Source organism: Caretta caretta, chromosome 2 (genome assembly GCF_965140235.1).
Source record: "Caretta caretta isolate rCarCar2 chromosome 2, rCarCar1.hap1, whole genome shotgun sequence".
NCBI classification, from domain to species: Eukaryota; Metazoa; Chordata; order Testudines; family Cheloniidae; genus Caretta; species Caretta caretta.
In genome coordinates, this window is record NC_134207.1 from 205329129 (window position 1) to 205349854 (window position 20726).

The 20726-nt window shown below is 40.9% G+C and overlaps 1 protein-coding gene across 3 annotated transcripts in view; it reads left to right on the forward strand.

Annotated features, from left to right (window-relative positions):
- Nucleotides 1-15631: 15631 nt before the first annotated feature.
- Nucleotides 15632-20726, forward strand: part of COLQ (collagen like tail subunit of asymmetric acetylcholinesterase) — a 67827-nt gene continuing 62732 nt past the window's right edge. The window contains exon 1 of one of the 3 annotated variants that reach the window (XM_075125763.1): nt 15632-15966. In XM_075125763.1, coding sequence (XP_074981864.1) covers nt 15861-15966 — 106 coding nt within the window. In that variant the 5' untranslated portion in view covers nt 15632-15860. The remainder of the gene's footprint in view (nt 15967-20726) is intronic. The other 2 variants (XM_048838509.2, XM_048838510.2) reach the window with 2 other exon arrangements.

Sequence of the window (20726 nt, forward strand, 5' to 3'; positions counted from 1 at the left end):
CTTATAGCTGGAGAGAGTTTTTAGAAGGAAAAATCCCATTGTTTGACAATCTTAGATGGCATTAGAGATGTTAATAACTGTCCTTTAGCAGAAAAGGGATGAAGTTAGTTGAGATGATCTGGAGCTGTTGTTAAAGTCCAATCCAGTTTCCTAGAAGGCAGAATAAAACAAACCCGCACAAACGGGGAGAGAAAAGAAAAGCAAAGATAGAAAATGCAGCTTCTGTCTCTGGTGTTGACTCTCGCTTGCTACCTCACAGCTGGAGAAACGCAGGTACAGCGTACAATCTTATCAGCCACTCTGAGTCCTGGCAAACTTGTACCAGCACTGGGCTGTTTAGGGCCTTGCTTTTGGTTGTCTCTTCCTAGTCACAGCAGGGAGAGAGAGAAAAGCTCACATCCCAGATTGTGTTTGGGATTCAGCCAGAGCTGGTGGAGATGGTGATCTCATCTGGGTCCCTCCCTGGCCCAGCCTGGTCAGGACATCTGTCAGGATCAGGATGGCAAAGGCCTGGGGTCCCAGGAGATGGCGTGGATAGCAGTCATGATGGTGAAGCTCACTCGTTAGGGCTAGTTTCCAGCACACCAATTTTGGTTCACTAATTTCTGGTTCCACATTTCTCTTGTTTACCAGCGTGATCTCAACGCGTGCCTTGAGCTATGGCTATAGGCCTTTTTGTTTGGACTAATTGAGTCTCCCTTTTGTACCTTTTCCCATCAACATTGGTTGTTCTAGGTTATTGTGAACATCTTATGAACTTACATTGACTTTTTACATTCAAATTCACAATTAGGGTAAATTAGCAGTCACCAGGAGGCCTAAAGGTAGGGTTAGGTTTGGGGCTGGCTGGGGGCAAGGGTCAGAGTGGGGTCCCTTGGTAAGGGGTGGGGCCAGCGTAGGGCCCTGGGTTGGGTTAGGTTTGGGGCTTTCTGAGACCATTTGTTGGGGATGGGGCCAACTGGAGGGCCAAGGGCTGGCATGCGGCCCTAGACTAGGTTTAGTATTATGGCTGGAGGCCCTAGGCTAGGATAATGTTTGGAGCTGGCTGGGCTTAGGGATGTGGCTGGCATGGGAACTGCATGCAAGTGTTAGGGATGGGGCCGCAAGCTAGGGTTCGTCTTGGGGCAACTAAGGGCCCCAGTTGAGGGTTGGGGATGGGGCCAACAGATGGCCGAGGGTGAGGGATGGGGCCAGCCAAAGTTCTGGTTCTGTATACCATAAAAAATAAAGTTAGAAAATAAGAACGGCCATACTGGGTCAGACCAATAATCAGTCTAGCCCAGTGTCCTGTCTGCAGACAATGGCCAGTGCTAGACAGAACCAGGGCAATTATCAAGTGATCCATCCCATGTCATCCAGTGTCAGCTTCTGGCAGTCAGAGGTTTAGAGACACTGAGAGCAAGGAGTTGTGTCCCTGACCATCTTTGCTAATAGCCATTGATGGACCTGTACCCTGTAAACTTGTCTAATTCTTTTTTGAACCCTGTTATATTTTGGGCTTTCATAGCATCCCCGGGCATGAATTTCACAGGTTGACTATGCAGCGTGTGAAGTACTTCCTTATGTTTGTTTCAAATCTGCTGCCTATTAATTTTATTGGTTCTTGTGTTATGGGAATGAGTAAATAACACTTCCATATTCACTTTCTCTACACCAGTCATGATTTTGTAGCCCTCTATCATATACCTCTTAGTTGTCTCTCTTCTAAGATGAATAGTCCCCGTCTTTTTAATATCTCCGCAGGTGGAAGCTGTTCCATTCCCCTAATCATTTTGATTGCCCTTCTCTGTATTTCCTCCAATTCTAATGTATCTTTTTTCAGATGGGGGAAACCAGAACAGTACACAGTATTCAAGGTGTGGGCATACCATGGATTTATATAGTGGCGTTCCTCACATTGCTTTTTTGATTGCCACTGCACATAGATCAGCCTCCTCATTTTTACTGAAAAATTCCTGGGTTTTACAAAAGGTGGTATTCATTTTTTTTCTGATTTTCACCCTACTTTTGTATCATTCAAATATATAAAAAAATGTGTATTTGGAAAATATAATACATTGCATGAGCTATATGTATTATGATCATACATTAGTCTGTGTGTATATGCAAAGTTGCCTGTTGAAGTCAGACTATGTATTAGTCTAGAAGATACACGCAATAAACAAACTGGCACGCACACAAGCTCTGAGTGCATGCACATCTGAACATACTGATGAATCTCAAGTCTACCACGTGCACATTTCAAGCTGTGAGATCGCAGTTTAAAGATTTGATACACTAAAATGGGAGGAAAATGAAAATCTGTATTAAAATACATTTCAGAACACAAGGAAGTATTCAAAAGTTTTTAAAAAAACAAAAACAGAAGAAAAGAATGAAGTTGAGTGTATGCCCTGCAAATGGTATGGCCCAATTATTAAATGTAAGTATTTATAGCCTAATAGTTCCAAGTCTACAACAGTAAACTCTTTATTCAAATGAAAAGTTTTATTTGGGGATTAGAGATATATTGTTCTCTAAAACTCAGGGGTGGGATTGTTTTCTGAGTTCTGTTTTAGTTCTGCAGCAAGCCACATGGATGAACGGAATTCAAAGCATTAATCTACTGAATACTTTTTTCCCCGTCTTCCCGTCCACCAAAATAAACTCCAATATTTACCAGAAAAGTTAATAGTTGTTGTACTGATTTTCACCTGTTTTTGTTGTGGTGGTAATAAACACTGATAAATTCCTAGGAAAAATTAAATAAAAACTGAAAACAAAGGGCCCTACACATTGAGCAGATGTTTTCAGACAACTGTCCATGATGACTCCAAGATCTTTCTTGAGTGGTAATAGCTAATATAGATCCCATCATTTTGTATGTACAGCTGGGATTATATTTACCAATGTGCCTTACTTTGCATTTATCAACATTGAATTTCATCTTCCATTTTGTTGCCCAGTCACCCAGTTTTGTGAGATTCCTTTGCACTCAAATCTGGACTTATCTGTCTTTAGTAATTTTGTATGCTCTGCAGATTTTGCCACCTCACTGTTTACCATCTGGTCCTGGTGACTTATTACTGTTTAATTTATCAATTTGTTCCAAATCCTCCTGCTGCTGCCCTCCCAAGGTGGGACAGTTCCTCATATTTGTCACCTAAAAAGAATGGCTCACATATGGCAATTTCCCTCACATTGACTACAGTGAAGACCAATACAAAGAATTAATTTAGCTTCTCCGCAACACCATTGTCTTCCTTGGGTGCCCTTGTAGCACCTTGATCATCCAATTGTGGAATAACCAGAGAGAGCAAATAAGCAACAGTATCATCTGATTCAAAAGGGTTTAAATCGTATAGGTATCTTGTCCAGAAAATGGCCAAATTAGGAAATAGAATGGTAAACAGGCCAATCATCTAACCCTCTAACCAGGAAAGGGTTATACAAATCATCACTCTGAGGAAGAGGAGGAACGTGGCATTTCTGCTGCTTTTGTATTCTGCTTCCAGGGGGCTGTTAAGATTTGTCTTTCATTGTTCAACCCGGTCAGAAGATATAAAGTACCTGTGCTGGGGCCCAGTAATGCACAGTTCTTAGCACTCTTAAATCAGTCCAACAAAACATATGCTGTAATATTTCTGCTCAATCATCATAGAGTGTTAAGCCCGTGCAGACATTAGTCCAGTGTGCATCTATGCATACAGGCACCTTTGTTCCTGTTGGCATTCTCAGCTTGCCAGCTGTGTGGTAGTGGTGTTTCATAAGAGTTTGCTTTACTGTTTGTTGTAAAGGTTTCAGAGTAACAGCCGTGTTAGTCTGTATTCGCAAAAAGAAAAGGAGTACTTGTGGCACCTTAGAGACTAACCAATTTATTTGAGCATGAGCTTTCGTGAGCTACAGCTCACTTCATCAGATGCATACCGTGGAAACTGCAGCAGACATTATATACACACAGAGATCATGAAACAATACCTCCTCCCACCCCACTGTCCTGCTGGTAATAGCTTATCTAAAGTGATCATCAAGTTGGGCCATTTCCAGCACAAATCCAGGTTTTCTCACCCTCCACCCCCCCTACACACAAACTCACTCTCCTGCTGGTAATAGCCCATCCAAAGTGACAACTCTCTTCAAAATGTGCATGATAATCAAGGTGGGCCATTTCCTGCACAAATCCAGGTTCCCTCACCCCCCCCCCACCCCCCTACACACACAAACTCACTATCCTGCTGGTAATAGCTCATCCAAAGTGACCACTCTCCCTACAATGTGCATGGTAATCAAGGTGGGCCATGTCCAGTGCAAATCCAGGCTTTCTCACCCCCCCCCTTTTTTCCCGGGGACACACACACACACACACAAACTCACTCTCCTTGATTACCATGCACATTGTAGGGAGAGTGGTCACTTTGGATGAGCTATTACCAGCAGGATAGTGAGTTTGTGTGTGTGGTTTTTGGAGGGGGGTGAGGGGGTGAGAGAACCTGGATTTGTGCAGGAAATGGCCCACCTTGATTATCATGCACATTGTGAAGAGAGTTGTCACTTTGGATGGGCTATTACCAGCAGGAGAGTGAGTTTGTGTGTGGGGGGGTGGAGGGTGAGAAAACCTGGATTTGTGCTGGAAATGGCCCAACTTGATGATCACTTTAGATAAGCTATTACCAGCAGGACAGTGGGATGGGAGGAGGTATTGTTTCAGGAACTCTGTGTGTATATAATGTCTGCTGCAGTTTCCACGGTATGCATCCGATGAAGTGAGCTGTAGCTCACGAAAGCTCATGCTCAAATAAATTGGTTAGTCTCTAAGGTGCCACAAGTACTCCTTTTCTTTTTGTTTGTTGTAAAGGATTTTGTAAGCAAACTGTTTGCTGTATAAATGGTTGTCTGTGTGGAATACATTGTTGGTCCAAGCTATTAGCCTAGGTTAAAGGCCTTGCAGGCTTGTTTCCATTTGGATGAAAATTGGAAGGTAAAACTCAGGTATATTCTTGGCCTTACTGTGTTTAGGGAAAACCTACAGAAAATCCTGTTTCTGTGAACACAATAGAAACAAACAGCAGGCAGTTTCCTTGCACTGAAATCCCTAAGTCTGCCGCTCCAGCGCACTCTATGCCCAAGAAGTTCTGTCCCTCTGCTTTCTCTTACAGTCACTGTCACTGGGCCAATAGCTTCCCCTCCTGCTCCTCATGGCCTGGGATCACTATGCAGGTAGCCTGCCTCAGTTTCCCCTATTGGGCTGTTCAAATAAAACTTCATCCAAGCCACCCTGTTCCAGTCACACTCTCAACTCCAGTACGCACAACCTACAACAAATATCCTAGCATTTGCAATTAGGGAAACCCCAGTTAACCCAACGTGGTTTAGCGCTGCCCTGGTCATATGGCCTAGTGCCTTGGGTCATAACCCCCAATGTCTGCAGCTGCTTTTACTGTATAAAGGGGCTTGACTGCTCATTCTGTTGAGCCTGAAAGAGAGGCTTGGTACTCATTGGGTGTAATGAGGTCTGTGATTATCTCTGAATCCAAGACCAAATAGCTATTAGCACCTTTCAGAAATACACCATCTAGTATCGGTATTTTCCTACACATTTATTTGTAACAGAATATTATGATTAGCAAGTAACAGCTATTCTAAAGCAGACCTTTGCTGTTTCTTTTGATGGCATGACTCAAGCCAGATGGACAGGGCTGAGAGAAATCCTGAGTAAAGCAGACCATTTCAGCTATTTATGGCACGTACTAATATAGATGAAAATGCTTTCAGTGTCTGTTCTTTCCAGGAATCTAGTAGGCTGACTGAAATAGTGCAAAAAGAAATGAAGGGAATTAATTTAGAAGGCAATCTGCTTGCTTGAGTCAATAATCCAAGAAGTTTTCCTCTCTTATCATGGTCTCGCCTGCAAGGTGGGAGCACTATATGGAAATGTGCTCTTAAAAAAGCCAAACAAAGCCAGCAGTTTGATCCAGTGTTTTAGTGCTTTCCATATGTGTCTGTCCCACTATTTTAAAAACAGCAAAACAACCATACAATATTTTGGGTCAAGTTCTGCCCAGTCAAAATGGATGCAATGAAGTCTGAGTTGCAGGGATGCAATTGAAGGCAGAATTCGGCCCATCCAGTTTTTGGCCTAAAGTAATGTGTTGAGTAGCCCCCACAGTGCTTTGTAAGTAACAAGAGCCATGAAAAAGTCAAGGGCAGTTTCTAATGTGTTCATCTGTATTTACAGGAGCTTTGCCTATGGTTATGAGTGTCACTTGTGCAGTCATGGGCTGAGAGAAATGGAAAAGACAGCCACGCATTTCTAACATGCTAATGAGGCACAAAAACATATATTTGGTAGCCATTGCTTTCCATCCATGATCTCCTTCAGGCACTCATCCAACTAAGTCCCACAGTGGTTGCAGAAAAGCCTCTCTTTGCAGGAATCAGCCCATCTAAACTAAAACCAAAAGTTGAGCATTTCTGATTTTTGACAGATTTGTCATCAGGGTCCTTGACAGTGTCATTAAGGATAACGTGAACATGCTCCCAGCATTTTATAGTCCATGACTCGGAGAGGTGCTGATTGCCAGTACCTCCACTGCTACTGATAACCTCCAGTTATATGAATTCTAGCCCCTCTTTGCAACTGCATTAAGGCACTGCTGTAGTTTATGTAAAAAAGTATTAATATGCTCAGTAGGGCCTGACCCAGCAGGGTGCTGAGTACTCTCTGCTCACCCTGAGTTAAGTAGGATGTGAGGATGGTTACTCCACATCCTGTGAGCCGCTAAACATGTTTTAAAGATTCATATTTTGGGCATTTACAAGATGTTTAAAATACTACAAGTAATTGATCATATCAGGCCCAATCCTGCACCATTGAAATCAATAGGAATTTTACCATTGATCTCAGCGTGAGCAAGATCTGTCCCTTTACTCATGTTTTATTTGATCCCACTTGTTGTTACCCAGCACATTGCTTTTATATATAAATTCCAAAAATACACCTGAAACAGGTCAATTTAGGGGTTTTTAAACCTTTTCTTCGTTGTATGGTCGGGAAAGTGCTGCACTGTTGTTTTTCCTCCTTCAATTTGCCACAATAAATTAGCGTAAGGTTAAGTCCTCGTGTGTCAAGTTGCTATTCAGAGGGACGTTTGAAAGCCAAGTTACTGAACCCTCAAAAATAGGGGTAAATAATGGAAATGCTGACACAGCCTTAATTATAGCTCCATAATTCTGCAAGAGGAGCTTGGAAAATGCATTTGTCAGGTTTGATTAGGTACAGCTGTTATCCTCTATTTAGAAGACAACAACACTGGCATACCGGAATGATTAGACAATGCTAAGTGTCTGGCCACAATAGTAGCAGGGTGCTGCTGGGTTTCTTAATTCCTAACAAAAAATAAATATTCAGTACCTCTCAGTCTACTAATGTCCTGATCCTGCACTCTTTGAAGTCAGTGGAAAATTTGCCATCGACTTCAATGGGAGTAGTGTGAAGCCTTAAAGGCCAATTGTGGGATGCATAGTTAACAAAGAAAAGACAGTGGAAAATTCACTGTGCCAGAAAAGCCCAAACCAAGCTCCAGTGAGGCTTATGCTCACTGTCATTTCTCTCTCCTATCTCAATGCTTTCATTTACTAGAACATCTGTGAAGTTAACAGTCGCAACACCCTTTCCACTTCCCCCCTGTTCCATTTCTCCAGTCTGGCAGGTATGGAGGGACATTTGACTCAAACACCTAGCTCTGCTCCCTGTTCCAGGATCAATCCTGCTCTTTGATAAACTTGTGTAGGCCTATGTCACTGCCACAGATCACACGTGATTTTCAGCTCTGTGGATAGCTCTTGTGTAATCCAAAAGCAGGAGGAACCCTTGGAAAGATGGTTGAGAGAATCAGAGTAAACTGAAAATGGTATAGTAATTTTAAAAAAGATAGCATTAATACAGATTTTTGGCTCTGATTCAGCATGACACTTAAACAATCATTACTGGAAGTATTCATGTAAAGTTAGGCAGATTCTTAAGTCCTTTGCTAAATTAGTGGTGTTCTGGCCTCTCCTCTATCACATGCATATATGCTGGGGGATGCAGAGGAGGGTGACAAACAGCAAGCAGCACTACGTTATACTCCACTGCACAGATGCACTGCCTTTATGAGCCCTGTACATGGTAAAGAGGCCATTGAGCAATGGGAGAATCAGGCCTAGTGCAGCTGCATTGTCAGCCTCCATAATATCCTTTGGTGCAGACAACATGAGGCTGGAATAAATGTGAAAGCAATGTCATTAATACTTTTCCAACAGGAATGCTCATGTAGAAGAGTTTTGTGCTTTGAGGTATTTAATTGGTTGTACTTCTTGGCAGGGGTAAATTATAAATCATTTAAATTAGCAGCCGTCACAGCCAGCTCCTGGCGCACATTCTTTGGCCTCATACCTACAGCAGCATTGCAGTGATATTAGGATAGCTGGTAAGTTTTGCACTGGGCAGCAGTGCAGAAGCCATTTAGAGTAAGCTCTAAATGAAAAGGAGATGAAAACGTTACCAGAGACCCTCTCCTCTGACAGGAGTGGCTGTAAATATCAACAAGAGCCCAGCTCATAACTGAGATTTATTTACATTCCCCTTCCTCTGAAAACAATATTTATTGTTTTTGTGTGGTAGCATCTAGAGACCTCAGCTAAGCTTGGGGGTCACGTTGCACTAAAAACTGTACAAACCTGTAAATAGTACAGAGCTTGGAGTGGGAAAGAGGCACAGTAGCAAGTCAATGAAACAAACAAGCAGGTGTGGGGAGGAGGGGGAACAGCAATAATAGAGAGTTTCAGTGTTTGATTTATGACTGTAAAATTATTCTTGTTCATTTCAGCACCTGGTATTTGTAGGCCAGGCTTGACATGAGTAACTGGTCATGGGTGAGGCCTCGTTTCTTGGGAGACAGGATTAGGTAGCTAAATGGATCAGCAGGCTGGAAACAGACTGTTTGTACTAGCTCGGATAAGGGGGAACACCCAGGGAACCATTTACAATGAACAAGATCCCAATGGATAAGATAAGCCCCTAGAACATTAAATGAGATAGAGAGTATGTCATGCATGGACAATGGAGGCTGTGCAGGGATTGGTTCCTACAAAATAAGAAAGCCAATCCCAAAATGTGTAATGCAGTATGTAGTAAAAGTAATGTAATGTGTAAATGTATAGAAAAGAAGTTTCTGTGTAACATTAGGTGTGTGGTATGCCCTATAGCCACCCCCTGTATTTGAGTCTGATCAACTCAGCACAACTTTGCTGTATGCCAGATAAAGTAACCTGGACTCAGACTGAATTCCTGAAGAGCCGAGTGGAAGAAGTCTCAAGGAAATGCCAAAATAGTGGTGCCATGACTCGGCTGCCATTTGTCTGGAGCAGGTAAAGTAACTTCAGTGATGAGCCCAGAGCAAACCAAGGTTCCACCTGTCTGGAGGAGGTTAAGTATACACCCCTTAGTCTGAGGGTTGCTACCTAAGAATAAGGGAAATGGCACTGGAAGGGTTTAAGGGTTTAAAGATGAGGAAGTTAGTACCGCCCTGGAGAAGTGGGTTAAATCTAAGGGTGGCCCCTATGGACTTCCTAAAGAAGTATTAGGGGGAGACTGGGACTGAGTGTAAAAGGAACTCCAGAGAGCGGTATTAGATTAAAAGAAATGTTTGCGGCGCACAGCAGAGAGCTGTTGAATGCCATAAATGATTGGCAGAGCTCAGCAAAGTCTGTTGAATGTGACTGAAATTCTCAAAAAATAGGACCCATTGGCAGCCATGGGAAAAATAGTATCGAGGTTTTTTTTTAATCCAAAGGCAAAGAAAGCCCAAATCAAGGCAGCAGTTTCACCAGGATTATTTCTGGTGGCTAAAACATTACAAACAAAACATGCCACCTTGAGGGATGGATGCAAAAAGCTTGAAGAGCAAATCAAAGTTGTAGAGGGGGAAAGACACTAAATAGAAGAGTTTCCTGAAAGGGCAGGGAGAGCACAATGTCTGCTACCTATCTTCATAAATCCAAAGTAAAAACCAGGCATCCTTCAAGGACTTTATTTAGAGAGTACAGCTTTGCAGGCAAAGTGAACTAAGTTAAGAAATAATTGCAAAACCCATCAAAGATAAGCTTAGAACCGCCAAGAAAAAATCAGTTGAGATACTTCGGAAGTCAGAGTTATGGTCCCAGAATTTAGTAGCTTGTGTGAGGTCTTGGGAAGTGTCTTCTGAAAGAATGAAAAACTTAACCTATTTAAAATATTTAAAACCTTTACCTATTTAGGAAAAGGTATGTGTGGTTAAAAGGAGCTTTTGCACAAATTAACACAGCAGAGCTTGGAGGGGACTATATAGGCCGGGGCAATGGAAGTAATAAAGTGTTAAAAAGTATATAAAAGTGTTGGTTTGTTTTTTTAAAAGAATTCTTGGTTTAATAATCAAACCCAGTTATGGCAGTATAACATACCTGGTAAAATCCTTAATAATCAAACAAACTGTGCAAAGGAGAGATCAGATGGTGACATCTACTACCACTATGCTCTTTTCCCTGAGATGCCTTGACAGCCATTCTGAAGGAAATGTGCCCTTCCTAATACATGTGTCTGTAAATAACCAGTTGTGCTGGCTGCTGCAAGTACAGCGACAATCTCATTTAAATTGTTTGACTATGAACAATTTAGTTAAAATCACTGACCAAAAAAATAGTTTTTGTATGGTTTCACTGCTTCCAAATGCACTAGTAAAACGTGACCTATCATAGTGACCTATTATATAAATTATAGTGATAAATAAATAAAACAGCAGCTAACATTGCCTGTCAAAAAAGTTTAAGTATAAAAATAAGCCTACTGAAGTCTCAAATAACTAAAATACAAAAGAAAAAGGAAAAATGGCAGTAAAACAAAACATTGCTTTAAAAAACAAAAAAAACACAACAATTATCAAAGCCCAGGTCAAAAAAAGTGATATTGTCTGTAAAAACCTTATTGAAAGCTTAAGTATAAAAAATACAAATTTTAATTTAAAAAGTAGGCAGCTTAAATATGTCATTGGCTCATTATTGCAAAAAAAAAGTTTCTAAAGTATAAAACCATTTAAAAATAAGTTCAAAGGTTCAGCTGGCATGTCTAAGCCAAAGAAGTTTATAATTTTTATGTGGTCTCTTTTAATAACCTGTTTACAGCATAGGAAGGGACTGCAACATTTTAAAAAAAGCTATTTTAAAAACTGTAAAAAGTATGTGTAAAATAAATTGGCTTTAAAAAAAATCCACTGAAAATCCATCCAAATCTTTCATTCAAGGTTGCAGAACTGACACAGATGCTCCTTGGGCAGCAGCCAACGTCTCCTGGTAGTCTTAACTGTGTTAGATAACCCTTTGAATGTCTCAATGCTTTTACAAAGTTTAACATTTTTAACATTTAAATTATAAATGTTAAACATAAATTAATACATAAAAATAGGGACTAAACAGGCAGCCAGAACCAGGATAGTGGGAAGAGACCCTGAATCCCCTTTTCAGTAATAAAGCAACAGCTGAAGAAGCTGGGGAAAAAATACCCACAACATGTGTGCATAAGGATTACTCATGGGTAAAAGAGTTGCAGGATTGGGCCCTAGAGATGGATTGGAGCTGCAGGTCTAGATCGGAACTTCCTCAAAGGCTAGGGAAGTCTGGATGCGGGAGGGCTAGGTTTGGCCTATCTGTAGTCAGATAACCCCAGGAAAGCTTGACAATAAAATATCTTTCTTCTACCAATTTTTACTGTTTTATTTTAGGACAGTTGAGAGCTGAGTAGAGAGAGAAGAGAGAGGTTGGCAACATTTACACCTGAGGACATGGCTGCTCTGAAGTATGTGATGCCCATGAAGTGGTTGATTTTTAAAGCTTGTGGCTTTCAGAAGTTATTAGGCAACAGTGCCCTGCCCTTAGGTTGTGTTCGCCCAATGAGTATTCTGAAGACTTAATAGTGCTATCTCGTATTTAATCAATTGACTGTATTGTCAGTTGATGAACAGTGTTTATAGAGATGTGGAATAAGCCAGAACTTTCTTGTCCATATAGTTGGATTTAGCTCATCACAAAGTTAGCTAATTTTTCTGCCTTGTCTCTAGAGACCTTTGGTTCTAAACACAACAGCAGGGAAGTGTTGTGACCATTCTTTGCATTTCTCATTTGTTACCTTGTTTACTTCAGGAATTGGTTTTGATGGGCTGTACCTGCAGGTAATATCTTCCCAAAGAAATTTTGGCTTCATCATAGAACTGTGAACACCCATGTTGGTAAATGGACCTAATTTGTGCACACACACAAACAAAAACCAGGTTCTTGTTGTTAAAAATGGCTAGCATTAAATTAATGCTATGTGAATATTCTGCAAATTTTGCAAAGAAAACATAATTAAAATTATCTTTTCCAGCTCTCCTCTAATTAAATGAATAGGTTTTTTCAGTACTGCTTACTTTGCAGACATAAAGGCATATTAAATTATTGCATTAATACTCTGTCTTGTTCTCATTTTACCCAGTCACACCGTTGAAGATCTTTCATTCATATGAACTGAAAAGGCTTCATTGGCTTTGTTCTTTAATTAAACTTTTGATTGCACAGGCCTTTGAGATTACTGATGGTTTATTTTAGGTGCATTCGTTCTCCTTTGGCTGCAGATGAAGGAGCTGCCAGCTGAAAGTAGATGGGACTGGGAAGAAGCCTTCTCTTTAATTGAATTGTCATTAATTCTTGCACAGAAAGGACAGGTTCATAAATTCAGTTTACATGGGAGGACTGATCAACAGGGCTCCACCATCCTCTCCCTTCAAGAGTTTAGCTCTGGGCTGAAAAAGGCAATAGACAGCTATTGGAGCAGGTAAGGTAGTGGCTGTGTTGTTTTTTGCCCGTAATGATTAGTTGGATTTTTGACGTTTACTTAATTAATATAGCATCAAATGTGGATTTTTTGAAGTCCCAGTTTATTCCCTGAAATAAAAATACTGATATACCCCACCATAACGGGTCAAAAGACTGAAGCTTGCAGTGGTGTTAAGGGTCATGGTTGTGGAACAATTTATTTGGGCCAGATCCTGCAAAACTTTCAGTCCCACTGGGGTACCTCACCTAAGTAAGGGTCTGCAAGATTGGGGGTTCTGTTGTGTTTGCCTGAAGCTAATGGAATTTAAAAATAGAAATACCCCTAAAATAAATATACTTTCTAGTCTATGCACAGCAGTTCTGCTGTTGGAACAGAAATTTCAGGCAAGATATAAATATGGATCATGTAAAACACACATCCAGTTCAGTCTCTTCTGTAACATCATTGCATGGAAAAAAACTGGCTTGTAAAAAAGGTTATGGGATAACTGTGGTGGCTGGGTCTATGAATCACTTTTAATATGCATTTTAACCATACCAGTGAACAGCAGATGCAATAAGATAAAGGGGAAAGATCTCTGTTTAGCATTCATTGCCCTTTGGGTGATAGATAGGGGGCTTAACTGTATGAAACCCCCAAACCTTGCCAAACCACTGTATCAAGGGGCTGATCCAAAGCCCATTAAGCATGACTGGAAGCTTTCCATTGACTTCTGCAGGGTTTGGATCAAGCCCAAACAGAGTGGCTGGGGAAGTAAACCATTTGACTGAGGAGCTTCACTGAATGTAATGCAGGGGCTGGGGAAAGACTTTAGGCAAACCTAGTGCTGTTTTTTTATTAACCACTCAAATAATTTCACCATTTCATTTTCAAAGGGCCTGATCCTTCTCCCACTGTAACTAAGGGGAGTTTTGCCATGAATTTCAGTAGGACTGAGCCGTTAATGAAAATAAAGCAAAATCTCAGCACTTGTGCCTTGATGGGGCCTGGCTGGCTGGCTGACTTCTGCTGGGAGCTGTTAGGCAGACTGAAGATCAGATGTTACCTTTTGAGTTTCCAGTGACAACTTCAGTAATAACTAGTGATGATAATGAACTAAATCCACCTAAGCCATGTAGTGACGAAAAGGCCCCTTTGTGTTTAAATGCAAACATCTCCGTATTCACCTTATTTATGGGGGTGGACATGTTTTCTGTAGCAGTATTTTGCCTGATTTGTTTTTGCTCTCTTTGACACATTAGAATGTCCCTTTGGCACCAGGTTTACCTCAGGAATAGTTTATCTAGCTCAGGCAGGATAGGCTTAAACTGCTTGTTCCATAAAAGTAAAGGGGGTTGTTCACAAAACTATCTTGAGGTGTGGGATCATATTGTAATATTAATTTTTAAGCAGAATTCCCCATTAAAAGAAATTGGGAGAAAACTGATGGGAGGCATTGAAAGAGTTAACTGTAGGTTGCACGGAGGCCTGGTCTACACTGAAAAATTATATTAACCTAGCTACAGTTGCTCAGAGCTGTGAAAAATTTCACGCTCAGCGTGCTGTAGTTAGGTCAACCTAACCCACAGGGTAGATGTAGCTAGGTCAACAGAATTTTTCCCCCTCGACCTAATTGCTACCTCTTGGAGAGGCGGGTTAATTCCAGAGATGAAAAACCCCCTTCCATCAATGTAGGAAGCATCTGTGCTATGGCCCTACAGTGGCACAGCTGTAGCTGTAGTGCGGATGCAGCCTCACTTGCTGTATTACTTCGGAGCTATGCTGTCTTCAGTAAAGTAGTTGCCGCTGTTGGCACCGTGTGCTCCCTGTTCCAGCCTATATCGCAGTGGGTCAGGTGGCCTGATATGGCCTATTCATAAAAATGTTGGCAAGGTTTTTTTAAAAAAATATTTGTATTATTATTTAAACATTTCCTCTGCAGCGTGGGAAGCTCCCACGGTGTTTTTTGACCAGCTACCTAATTTGGACCCTGATCTTGTAAAGAGATCTGCCACTGCAGACCCTTATGCTCATCAGGAGTCCTAGTACAAGGATTCTTCTGCAGAATCAGGATCTTAAATGATAAACTCCTTTGGGTCTGTCTACTCTGCAGAATGAAGGTACAAGCGTAGCATGGGTAGTCATGCCCATGTTAGCTTTAATCTATGGGTAACAATAGCAGTGTAGATTGTGGTGGCAGGGGCTTCACCACTGGCTAGAAACCATAGTACATAACCAGGGACCAGTGGAGGGCTTGCTCTCTGGTTGTTAGCCCAGGCTGAAGACTGCGCTACCAAATTCACACTGCTATTGTTACCCGTGTTAGATAGATTAAAGCTAACCTGGGCATGCCTGCCTGTGCTACAATCACCCCTTCCCTTTGCCGTGTAGAGATATCCCTTCTGGCATGAACCATGTCTTCCCCTGTGACTTGCCCGGTGCTGAGAAAGTTAACAATAATTAACTAACACATAATCATATCAGCCAAAGGTGAAATGGCCCGGTCCAAAATTAGTGTAATGCAAAAACTGAACTGCAAAATGGTGATAAGTAAACTAGACTGGGAGTTTCCCTATCTTGATGTCTGTGTCTGGTTGTCAGTAATGAGGGATGCTGTTTCTGGTTCAGTTTACAATATCTCACTTTCCTCCTCCTTGTTATTATCATCTAAAATGCCTTTTGGTGTCTGCTAACAAAAACAGAATCCCCAACACCATGGTTTTAATAGCTAATATGCATGGTGGGGGCATCTGATCCACTGCTTGAGTTAAATATAACCCTGTCTAGTGTAAGGAGAAGATTTAATGGGAAATGGTTGGCATTCTTTCTTCCTAAAGGCACAGAGAGACAGAAGGAGAGCGAGCGCGAGAGAGACATACAAACACACACTCTCACACACACAGAGAAAGGGGAAGAGAGAGCAAGCAAGACAGATATAGAGAAGACAGTGGAGAGAGAGAGAGAGATCCCCAGAGCAGACCTGCATCTCTAAGTTGGAATTTTACAGAGTGCAGCCAGCATGGTTGTCTTCAGTTTAATAGCTTTGGGATATTATCTTCAGCTTTTTTTCTGCTGTGTTCTATCTCACACTTCGTTCATAGACAGCGTCTTCCCCGTTTCCTCAGGTAAATGATGATGTTGCTTTAAGTCTTTTTGTTATTTTTATTGACTGGATCTTTCCTATCCAGCCCAACTTTCACATGTTCTAGCAATTGAGGGAGTGGGAGGAACAGTGCTTGATTGCACATTTAGCAGTTCCCAGAATAGGTGGCTGGTAATTTTTCACTGAAAACTTGTTTTGCTACACACCGTGATTTTTTAAAAAATTGTTATTATTGCTTTCCCTGTTCATAATAACAGACCAGCGCCTCAGCTGGTGTAAATCAGTGTGGCTCAATTGACTTCTACGGTGCTACACCAGTTTACACCAGGTAAGGATCCAGCCCAATGAGTATATTAGTTGCATGTCTGCATGTTTCTTTCTATTTTGGATGAGCTTAGGTAGATTAGTGCAAGGGAAAGAAAATGAGTCCTGATGTATAGCTGCTTCTATAAATATATCCCTGACCTCGTCCAGTGCTGCTGGACTCCAACTGGATGTTAGCAGAATAAACATCATCTGGCTCTGGCTATGACACTAACAAATACTCAGATGACTTTCATAGCAAACAAGAGCCTACTGCATGGAAAAACCCTGACAGGCAAAAGGCAAAACAGATTAATTGTCAGCTGAGCCAGGGCACTGGAAATCCCATTTAATAGGTTTTACTGTTCTAATCAGCTAGGCTTTCCTTTGCCCACTAGAAGGTGAGGGGAAAGTTGAGGAGAACTATGATTATGGCTCTTCTTTGAGTTACTTTAGCTTCCTCTTTATATGGCAAGTGTCTATCTTTTTTTCTCTCTTTCCCGCTATTATGAATGTGTAAACAGAGATGGCCACCCTACTAAAAGCTTGGATTCAGCCAGTCTACATTTGGGTCTGTTTAAAACTGGATCCCGGTTTTGCAGCTTGAGCTTGGCTGGATCCCAAGATTCCGTCTCTGTTCCTAACACAATGTAAGTTACCCAAAAGGTGCAAATTTAAAACCTGCAGATAAAATCACTTTTGAAGATATATTGTCTCCTATTTATTTTAAATCTCACTGGTGAAATAAAAGAACAGATAGATTATAGTCAAAACATTTAAGAGGGAAAAGTGACTAAGAAGCAAGTGCATGGTGATAGACTTCTTAGCCATACAATATTAACTGCCTGGGAGATTTCCTTTAGGTTTTTTTATTCTTTAAAAATCTGCTATTAGTTTCAATGAGAAACTAATTGCATTTGCTTGAGGCAGGCGCTGCACAAGCTTCTTCTCACAGCTTTGTCAATATCCATGCACTTAAGTCGTGATCTGTTTGGATATTCCACATGAAAATCTCTCCTTAGCAGGAACTGCTGCTCAGAGATGGGAGGTGCTGAGATTTAAAAAAATGTCCCTTTAGGGATCAGATTAAAACTACCACATTCATTTTTTCACTTGGGATCCAATTTCTTTCTTTTCTTTTCTTTTCTTTTCTTTTCTTTTCTTTTCTTTTCTTTTCTTTTTTTGTCAGCCAGATTTAAATGCAGAACTATCCCATCAGTCCACAGCACCCATTTAGCTCCTATGATTTGAACTCCTCATTCATAAAAACATATCATAATTCATGTATTAATATTTTGCTGGCAACAAATATAATGGGGGGAACCCTTTGGGAAAGTCCTGTAGCACTTGATAGGGATAGAACCAATAAGGTTCTATAGAAATGTAACTGGCTTCTATGGTAAATTACTCTTAAAAGAGAATTTATATCCTTTGTGTAGTTGTGTAGAATTTATATCCTTTATATCCTTTGTGTAGTTTTTTTTTTTTTTTAATCCTATAGAATTCTGTAAGGAGGCAAATAATTTTCCATTAAATTCTATGGGATAGTTTATAAACCTATAGAAATGTTATTATTTTTATTCAATTGTGTATGATTTTTCCATAAGGGAAATGTTAGTGTTGAGCTACTTTTTATATCAAAAAGCCCCCTATTTATATCTTATATAGGCCAAATCATATTGGACTGTTATGTAGTATACATGTTATTAGTCCTGAGAAATTATTTTGTTTATCTAAATGCTTAAAATCTCACATTGTTCCATTGGTGCAGGAGGGGTGAGTTTGTGCCAACAATGGGGGCACTGAAACTGCTGAGTCTGTAAAACTGCAACAGCATGAAGTCTGAGATGGAAATCAGTATTCACAAGAAAATTCAGAGTCATAAGTGCTATTCACCTGTTTTACGTAAACATTGCCACACATATAGGGCTGAGCCCTGCCCATGGAGCATATGGCTTTGGGAATAAGTGGGGACAGTATATAGCACTTGAGAGTGACAGACTAATCTGCCGGCCCTAACATCATGTCCTAAGAGGAGCATGGTCTGCCCCCTGTAGCTCTGAAACTGGCGTGCTGTCAACAGAGAGTACTGGCTGTTCACAGGTGGAGACAAGCTTTGCTTCTAGGAGTTCAGAGGAGCAGCAAAATATTTTCCATGGTGCATCCCCTCTGGCTTGCCTACGAGGAATCCTGGCCAACAGGATTCCCAAAGCAGAAGCTATATCAGGAAGTGCCTCTGTTCCCCTTCCCTGCGCCATCCAGCCTGGGTCTTCTAGTAAAAGTCTCAGAAAAGGGTGTGTTTTGTTGCATACATTTAAATGGAATATAGGGGCCCAGTGATAACCTACTCACTGTCCAGCGCCAAACAGCATTAAACAAGGTTCGGGGTTTGGCATACAGCAACCTCAACCTGCTTAGTGCCATGGCAAACACACCATTAAACATTCTTTCAACCTTTTATTAAAGATACAGAAAAGAAGGAGAAACAGTTAAAGCATTTGAAATGTAAAGTATTAAATAAGGTTTTCAACCACAGCCCTTGTTCCCTTTCCCTTTAGCTGGAAAGAGTTTTTGAAAGAAAAATCCCTTTTTTGACAGTCTCTGAGATGGTACCAAAACTGGTAGTAAATCTGGGGAAAAGAGAAGCAGTTAGCTGAGATGGGCCGGAGCTGTTGCTGTAGTTAAAAGTCCAATCCCATTTCATCCCAGTTGGTGTTTGGGATTCAGCTGGAGCTGGCAGAAGTGGCAATGTCATCTGGGGCCTCTCTCTGGCCAGGTCTGGTCAGAACATTTCTCAGGAGCAGGCCTGGTGGCGCAGGTGGTGGTGGATGTGGCAGTCATGATGGTGAAGCTCACTCCAGTAGCCATTTTTTTGCCCCTAAGTCTTTTTTTAAGGACCCACAAAGGGAGTGATGGGTGGAATAGCCCATCCCCTCATTATTTTGTCCACCAATTAGGCCTAGTTTCCAACATACCAATTTTGGCTCACTGATTTCTGGTTCCACACTTCTCTTGTTTAGCAGACATAATCTTAACACACAGTCCTTGAGTGATGGCTGTAGGTCTTTTTGTTTGGATTAGTTCAATCTTTCTGTCTCTTTTTCATACCTTTCCCATCACCATTGGTTGTTACAGGTTATTGTGACATCTTGTGAACTTGCACTCACTTTTTACATTAAAGTCACAAATAGGGTAAATTTGTAGGCCCAATTATCACAACAGATCCAAATGTCACATCTTGGGCCAATCTCTAATGTCAATGATTGCAAGGTACAAAATTGCAATGCTAGTTCCAGTGAACCTCTGCTCGGGGTGAATGAAGATGGTCTGTTTTTAAAAACTGACATTATTATTATAGTAGAATGTGAAGGCCGCAGTCAAGGATCCAGACTCCACTGTGTTAGGCACTGTACACCTAAATAATGACAAGACAGTTCCTAGCCCAGCGGGATTACAAAAATAATCCCACTGTAATATATTGAAAACTTGAACTCTCCATGACAACCCTCATAACTGTCTTATTGGGTATGAAATATTTCATATAAACCTCACCAGGCCCTCTTTCACTAAGCCATTGCAATAACTACAAATATTTGTTTGATACTGTGTAAAAAAAAAGATCCTAATGGATGATGATGTCAGAATTCTTCCAAATAATGGTTTAAAAGCTCTTGGGTGAAATCTTGGCCTTACTGAAGTCATTGGCAAAACTCACATTGACTTCAATAGGGTCAGGATTTCATCCTTAACTTTTTTTAAATTATCTGTAAAGTCAGTGAATTGTATGCTGAAAACAAAGAGGCTGATCCACAGCCTTAAAGGAAAATAAACATTTAGGAATAAGGGTGGGGAACACAGTGGTGGTTTGTGCTTCACAAGCTTGTTTTGGATGTCATATAATTTCTATCCTTATTTTAAACTAAAGGTGGCCCATGGAGGCTGGGGTTTGGTTTTAGAAAATCTAACTGAGAGGTGGTTCAGATCTGAGTTTCCTTTTAATCTAAAAATTCAGTGGGGAAAGTTCAGATAAAAGATCCTGGTGATGACCTTACTTTAGTTAATTTTCCTTTGGAAAAACAGTGATTTAAATTAATTTAAAATATGTTTCTAATTAGATGGATGTTTGTACCACACAGTCATTACATGTTCGTTATTGGAAGTAATTCTACTCCTGCATCTAGGCTTAACTGGAAAAATATATATACAAATGCATTTATCCATTGGAGCAGAACTCACATTTTCCCAAAGTCAAATGTAACTTTAAGTTAAGCATTTTCAAATTCCGTTCTAAATCTTCAAGTTACTATTTTCAAGTGGGGTGCTAATTTAGGCCCTGATCTTGCAAGGAGCTCTGTATTGGCAGATGCACAGGGTTATTTTGACTTCAAGGGTAAGGGGCAGGGGCCCATCTACACAAAGCTCAGTGCAGGACTGGGGCCTTAATGGAGGAAATAGTTCTCCCATTCCTTAACATAGGAT